Source organism: Chlamydotis macqueenii, chromosome 17 (assembly GCF_036417535.1).
Source record: "Chlamydotis macqueenii isolate bChlMac1 chromosome 17, bChlMac1.mat, whole genome shotgun sequence".
Lineage (NCBI taxonomy): Eukaryota > Metazoa > Chordata > Aves > Otidiformes > Otididae > Chlamydotis > Chlamydotis macqueenii.
The window spans coordinates 10,729,941-10,736,385 of record NC_141572.1 but is presented as its reverse complement, the minus strand read 5'-3'; the positions used below and the strand labels follow the sequence as shown (position 1 = coordinate 10,736,385).

General features: G+C 38.9%; 1 protein-coding gene across 3 annotated transcripts in view; it reads right to left on the bottom strand.

Annotated features, from left to right (window-relative positions):
• Positions 1-884: 884 nt before the first annotated feature.
• MED15 (mediator complex subunit 15) overlaps positions 885-6,445 on the bottom strand; it is a 28,697-nt gene continuing 23,136 nt past the window's right edge. For 2 of the 3 annotated variants that reach the window (XM_086761720.1, XM_086761722.1), the window contains 9 exons: positions 5,995-6,137; positions 5,545-5,672; positions 4,514-4,648; positions 4,049-4,112; positions 3,814-3,880; positions 3,191-3,351; positions 2,820-2,986; positions 1,840-1,938; positions 885-1,685 (listed from right to left, as the gene is read on the bottom strand). In XM_086761720.1, the coding sequence (XP_086617846.1) occupies positions 1,549-1,685; positions 1,840-1,938; positions 2,820-2,986; positions 3,191-3,351; positions 3,814-3,880; positions 4,049-4,112; positions 4,514-4,648; positions 5,545-5,672; positions 5,995-6,137 (1,101 nt within the window). In that variant the 3' untranslated portion in view covers positions 885-1,548. The remainder of the gene's footprint in view (positions 1,686-1,839; positions 1,939-2,819; positions 2,987-3,190; positions 3,352-3,813; positions 3,881-4,048; positions 4,113-4,513; positions 4,649-5,544; positions 5,673-5,994; positions 6,138-6,445) is intronic. The other variant, XM_086761721.1, reaches the window with a different exon arrangement.

Sequence of the window (6,445 nt, the reverse complement as noted above, 5' to 3'; positions counted from 1 at the left end):
TTGGCTTACAACTTAATTACGTATTAGAAACCATAATCGTGCCGCCGGTTCTTTTGCCGTCAGGGAAGAGTCAGCCACCTAACAGTACCAGTTAAAAAAACCCTACACCTTTCATTTGTAGATCCCATTACTAATCTCTTGACCAGATCTTCTAATTGACTATGAGGACAGTAAAGACAGTGTTGCATGGGATGAAGAGCCATTTATGATCTCCTCCCCTAACCTTCAAAGCATATGAGTTTTCACTTACCATAGAACAAAGTAACCATCATCCAATGGATACAACACAACTAGTTTCTAAGAATCAACATGGGAAGAGCAGTATAATGTTAGCATCCAACACAGGAATAATAATAAATTTATTACAATAGAAACAAACAGATAATGCATTAGTTCATGTACAAAATATTGATAGCATTCTGCTGCCTCAGTCAGTACTTACTAAGTACCCACATTTAAAAACATCCTAAAACTGATGACACCATACAGATTTACGAAGGTCATAGCAATTTCTTGACAGTATTGTAAGAGAGCCCAGCTACTCTTTAAGGTTTGCTGCACAATACAGGGAGATGGAGCAGGATATAATGGGAAAATCTGAAATTTGAAATCGTTCTGCACCAGGAAATTAAGTATGACCAACTTATAAGCATGGGGAAAATAAAACAATCACAGTAGGCATGAAATTAGAGTTACTCGTGGCAAATGTTTTCATTAGAAGTGCCCAATAATAAGGTAGCTGATGACTGACTTGAGTGCCCATCATTGCTAAAGGCACAAAATATTAGTTGTCAATTCTGCTCCTGAGCTATGTTGGTTTTTTCCTTTTTAAAAAAAAAAAAAAGGATGCCGCATTTTCACTGAACTGCATCAACTCCAACACGTGGTCCATACTAACCAAAAACCATTTATACAAAGTAGTGTTTAAAATAAGCTACAAAATACTTTTTCTCTCTATTTGGTTCCCCATCCCCAAGTATAATTATCCCGATTTATCTCCCATATTTGAGGGATGCCTTAGAAAGCTGTAATTTATCCTGTCTCTGGACAAAGCGAATAGGCAAAAAGATTCTGCAACCACTGAGAAGTTTGCAAGCACATTCTAGTTGCAGCTAATTTATTTCTGGGGCAGTATCAGGTCACAAAACATACAGTGTGAAAGGAATACTGGCACTGAGCAAACTTTGAAGCAAATTAGGACATTCTCTCCCTACTCCCTCTTATACCAGACTTCCTGATGGAAGTCCACAAATAATTTCTTCTCTAAGAAGACAATAAAAACCTCATCCTAATACAGTCTCAGGAACCATATATACACACTTTGTATATTTGAAAATGCTGGCAGAAGTCCACAGAGGCAGAAGATAAAAAGCATGAAAGCTAAGTCTAACATCAGGTTCTCTACTGAACCTGACATCTAGAAACAAAACAACATAAGGCTTCTTTCTTCTGAAGTACCCTCCCCAAAATGCCTGTGATTTTCCAGTAGCAGGTGGAAGAGGCCAGCTGTTGAGACCTTTCTTGCTTCAGAATTTAGAAAGTGAGATGTTATGCAGCAGAGAGGCAGGCCTGACGAATACTTTGTGCCCAGGTGTTTAAGAGTGCTGTGACTGAATGCTTGTCTGGAAGTTGCAATAGTTTTGAAGTCATGTACTGATACACTGACTGCAAAAAGGGATTGGCTGCTGGAAAAAACAGATAACAGATAAATGGAGTTATAATAAAAATAAATAATTTTTTAAAAAATAATGTTTAAAAAAGAGTAATATTAGGTGTTCACATTTCCCCACTATTACCACATACACATGCCCAACAAACGTCATGCTAGCATCCTCGTACCATACTGTCTGGGGTTTTTTATCCACAGAGGGCTCTGATCTGGATAGTCCGCTGGAACGCTGAGCTGTAGTGGTGGGACGTTTGGAAGATTCTTGTCATCTAGAATGCAAACACGCTTCCCATCAGAACAAAGCAATCCTTGCTGGATGGAGGGGTTTTTCTGTGCACAATTCAGCTTGGTTTCTAGCCTCTGAACCCCAAGGAGGAACCAGGCTGTACATCTCATTGCTCACTTTAACAACACTCCTAAATTCTTGGAAGACAAGCCTGGCAAACATAGCTCCATCTCTTACATGTTTTTGCACCTTGGCAAAATCATAATTTCATCAGCTGAACTTCACTAAGTTAGACACCTCATTTTTGAAAACTAAGTGCCTTATGTACTAATATTTAAGAGAAAAACAGTTCATCTTTTTCAAACAAAGGGTAGGAGGAGAAAAAAAAAAAAATCTATTTTCCCCATTGGAATTAAAGAGCAAAACACGTTAATAGACTGTACGACTTTATGATTATTCAGCTGAAATGAAAAAAAGCTGCAATCTGAATTTCTTTCTTGACATTACACCATTGTTAGTGACCATTAGTACAAACTGAAATAGACCCTCCCAGAAATTAACTCAACATTTCTCTAGTTCTGTCCTAGTTGTTGGAGGCAGAACAATTCTCACCTATCAGTCAGTATAGGTCAAATCAGGAATTAAGATTGTTGCTAGCAACAAGTAATTTTCTAGACACTAAATGAGATCACCAGTTGCAACTTCGGTGCAAAGAAAGGATCAGTGTGAATGAAATCTCCAGGTGTACCCTGAAGCAGGTTGTGCAGAATGATTAAGCAGCACTATGAATCTGGTAAGTACAGACTTTGTGCAGAAGTCACAGGTTGGCAAGATTCAAGACTGTTAGCAAAAAAACTCTTCAAATTTTTACAATCAAGCTCAGCACATCTTTCTGAATTCAGCCTTTAGTTTCTTCTTGCTTACCTAGCTTGCATATGAGATGAACTGTGCCATTATTACTGCAGTGGGAAGGGTCCAGGTTCACCAGGAATTTAGGATTTAATCTTGCAACTTCCCCTTGTAAGACATTTGGTATAGTCTGTCTTTCATCCTCTTCATATTTCCGTTTTCGAGGGGAAATAACTGGGGCCCTATGTAAAACACAGTCCACAAAACTACTACGTGAAAACGTTATGCCAACACTGCATTTGTCAACTACTTTAGAGGTGTAAAAAGGAAAGATATAACTCATACCTGTCCATAAACCCATCAGTTCTTTTAATAGTTTCTACAAATAAATATTTTTTTCCCTAAATAATAAGCATTTAAAACAGAAGCAGGTCAATGATACATACGTGATCGGTGGTCCGTGAATTGCAGTCATAGCTGGCATAAATGTTCGGTAAAGGGAATGGTTGAAGACTGGTGAACGGATATTGGCTAAAACAGCATCCAAAAGTGGCTGACACAAGTACTGCTGTTTGGTGGGGGGCACTGGGGGAGGCGGTGGAGTAGGCTAAAACACAAGAGAAGCCCCATTTCTTTTAATCATCACCAGAAAAGAAATTTCTATTGATTCTGAAAAATTTTATAGCAGTAAATGCATGCAATGCAAAGGATTCTCAAAACTGCATAAAGTAACATTAAGGGAAAGAAGAAAAAAAAAAAAAAAAAAAGAAAAGCCATCCACAGCTTTCATTTAGGAAATCTGTCCTGAATTCAGCTGCAGAAGTTCACAGAAAAAACTACTCAAGTCTTTGCACAAAGCACAAGAATTTGACGGTTCAGTTAATAAATACATAAAGGTAACTTACATGAAGTAAATGCTTGCCTCATTTTTTCTGTTTTCTTATTTTGTCCAACCTTATTTGAAGTCTTAACAGCATGAGCAATAAGAAATGCGAAAATTTATCTTGCCAAATCCTAAGACCTTTTGGAATTAATCACTTATCTCTTGCTAGCGGAAAGCATTACGTACCACAGCCATATCATTTTTCAGCTTTTCCAGAGCAATTTCACATTTCTGCAGCGTCTTCAGAGGGCATCTGCAGAAAAGGAGAAATTTCATCACCACAAAATGGTCACCTCAGCTGAAGTGTTTCTGGTATCTGAGCAACACAGACAGCTTCAATGCCAACATGGCTGGATGCTAAATACCAAATTTCTGGAAGAGCTGAGGAACTTTATGTCCAGCCAAAAGGAAAAAGAGTTACCGTTTTGAAGGGTCTGTCAGGATATCTAAGAGACTCTTCATTTTACTCAGGTCCTTCTTCCTATCTGAAACAATACCAGAGAGACAAACACTGACTACAAGAATAGCTTCCATACTTGCAGACAGAAATACAGTATACTGCTAAAAGTGAAAACATCAGTCAACACTGAAGAAAGCAGTGAGGATCAAAGATCTTTTATCTAATCATAAGTATATCCATTGTGTAAGCTCTATGTGTCTCAAAAACATCAGAAGTAAAGGAAAGCTGATGGGAATTTAAGGATGAGGATTCTACCCGCTCTTCACAGTAAAATCTTTACATTCATAGGCAAGAAAGAGCAAATAACTTTCATTGTCCTTTTTAATCCCTGGAATAGAAACCATAAAAAATGGCAAGGTACTGCTTCTTCCATCAGAAGAGACAGGTGACAGAGTGAAATGCGTGACTAAATATAGGGAACCTCACCTTCATTTTTATCTATTTTATTGATCATTCGTCGGAGTGGCTCAATGTATTTTGATAGCTGTTTGAGTTTCTCCAGGTACTGTTGCTCCTCCGACTGGCTAGAACTGGCTGGACTCATGACAGAATTTGGATTTCCTAGCAAGAAGTAAAGACTGCATGTCATAACGATGATAAAAGATACTGCAGAACAGCATTCTCATATTTCAGAATCTAGATCTGAAATGTGGCAAAGTGTAGCTCACATCAATCCACAACTGGATGACCTCTACAGTTTAAGTGCTTGTCCAACCCTCTCATCTTTGTATAGAAAAAAAACGTGTTCTGTGGACAGAACTGCAATTCCCATTTAATACTTTTTTTTTTGATCCTGAAAAGGTCCAAAGCTGCATATACCCATTTTCTAGGTCCTCATTTTGCCTTCACTCTGGTGCGTTAAACACTAAATCAACACACTGAATTTGCTGCAGTTTTCCTTAAGGCGGTGCTTTCCAAACTGCAGAGCACACAACACTGGTATGAGAAGGAGCCAGTATGTTACTTCCATTCACAGTATCAGAAACTGCTTATTACATCTGGGAGAGAAGAGCACAAGTGTCAGAGTACACATGGGAAGGTGTTTTGGAGCAAAGCAGCCTGCCACCTGTAATTAAGTGGTTACATCCTTTACAATTGCATGCCATTGCTATGGGTTCCTTCCTGCATGGAACCAAGTAATCATTACACCTCTATAAACTTGCTCCATTAAGTTAAGTATCATGCTTTTTTCAAAAGATTGAGGAAGTCAGAAAAAAAAAAAAAAACATTACATAGTTCAGTGATGAGAAGAGATTTCAATTGATTTTTATTTGAGATATCCATGTTGATGTGTTATGTGCTGCATGTGACATGTTCACTACTTGCAATGCTGGCTGCTTTGTAGAGCTCTGTAAAGTTCACATGGTGCCAAACAATAACAGGTTTCCTGGGAACTCTTACAGTAACTAAAACATACCCCTACTCACAGTCTGCAGTATAGTTCTCAGATCATTTACCTGGAGTGTTTAAAGGACCTGGAGACGGGACACTAAAGTTCTGAGGTGTTCGTGCAGCTGCTGGGCTCTGTGATGGTTGTGGAGATGGACTGGGGAGAAAGCTGCTGGGTGAGGGAGCTGGGCCAGAGCTGAAAAATAAGCATAAAATCAAACCTGCCAGAATCTGACAAGGAGGCATGGTCAGCATGTAAGCAGATATGCTTTCAGTAAGCACCGCTATGGCTCTCTGTAGCTCTGCCAGTAGACTCAATAAGTATTTCATACACAGCTTCTTTATTTAACATTGAAGTTTTCGGAGTGTATGCGGCACAATCTCACCTGTGCTCTCACTGAAGTTCATGTTAAAATTAATTCATTTCAATGGAAACAGAGTAAGGCATACTGAATGCTTCTGAAAACCTCATCCATACAGCACTGACAAAGGGCCTCAAAAGTTGCAGTCTAGCTCACCTGACATTTGAATTTGGCTGAGAATTTGGCTGGCCTGGCTGAGGAGATGGCTGTGGCTGTGGTGGTGGAGGCATTGATTGGGGTGTTTGAGCTTGTTGGACAGGAGATGGGGATGACATCATGGTAATATTGTTCTGGCTGACCTGAAATGTGGAGAAAGATAAGATTAATAACAACAAAACAGAGTACAGGACGGGAACCTAACTAAAAGGCTTTACCTACAGAAAGAAGCGTATCCTCAGGCCTACAAGAAATGAAAGTGTTAGTTTCCTGTTCTCTCTCATAATGACAGTCCCACTTGTATCACTCTTGAGGCTCTCAGGGCAGTACTTCATATCAACTCTACTAGAAATAACCATTAAAACTAAACATAATTTGAATAACTGAATAAAAATTGTTTTTCATTTCCCAAGCCACCATGTTGCAATTAAAATGTCAGAAGTGCCATCTG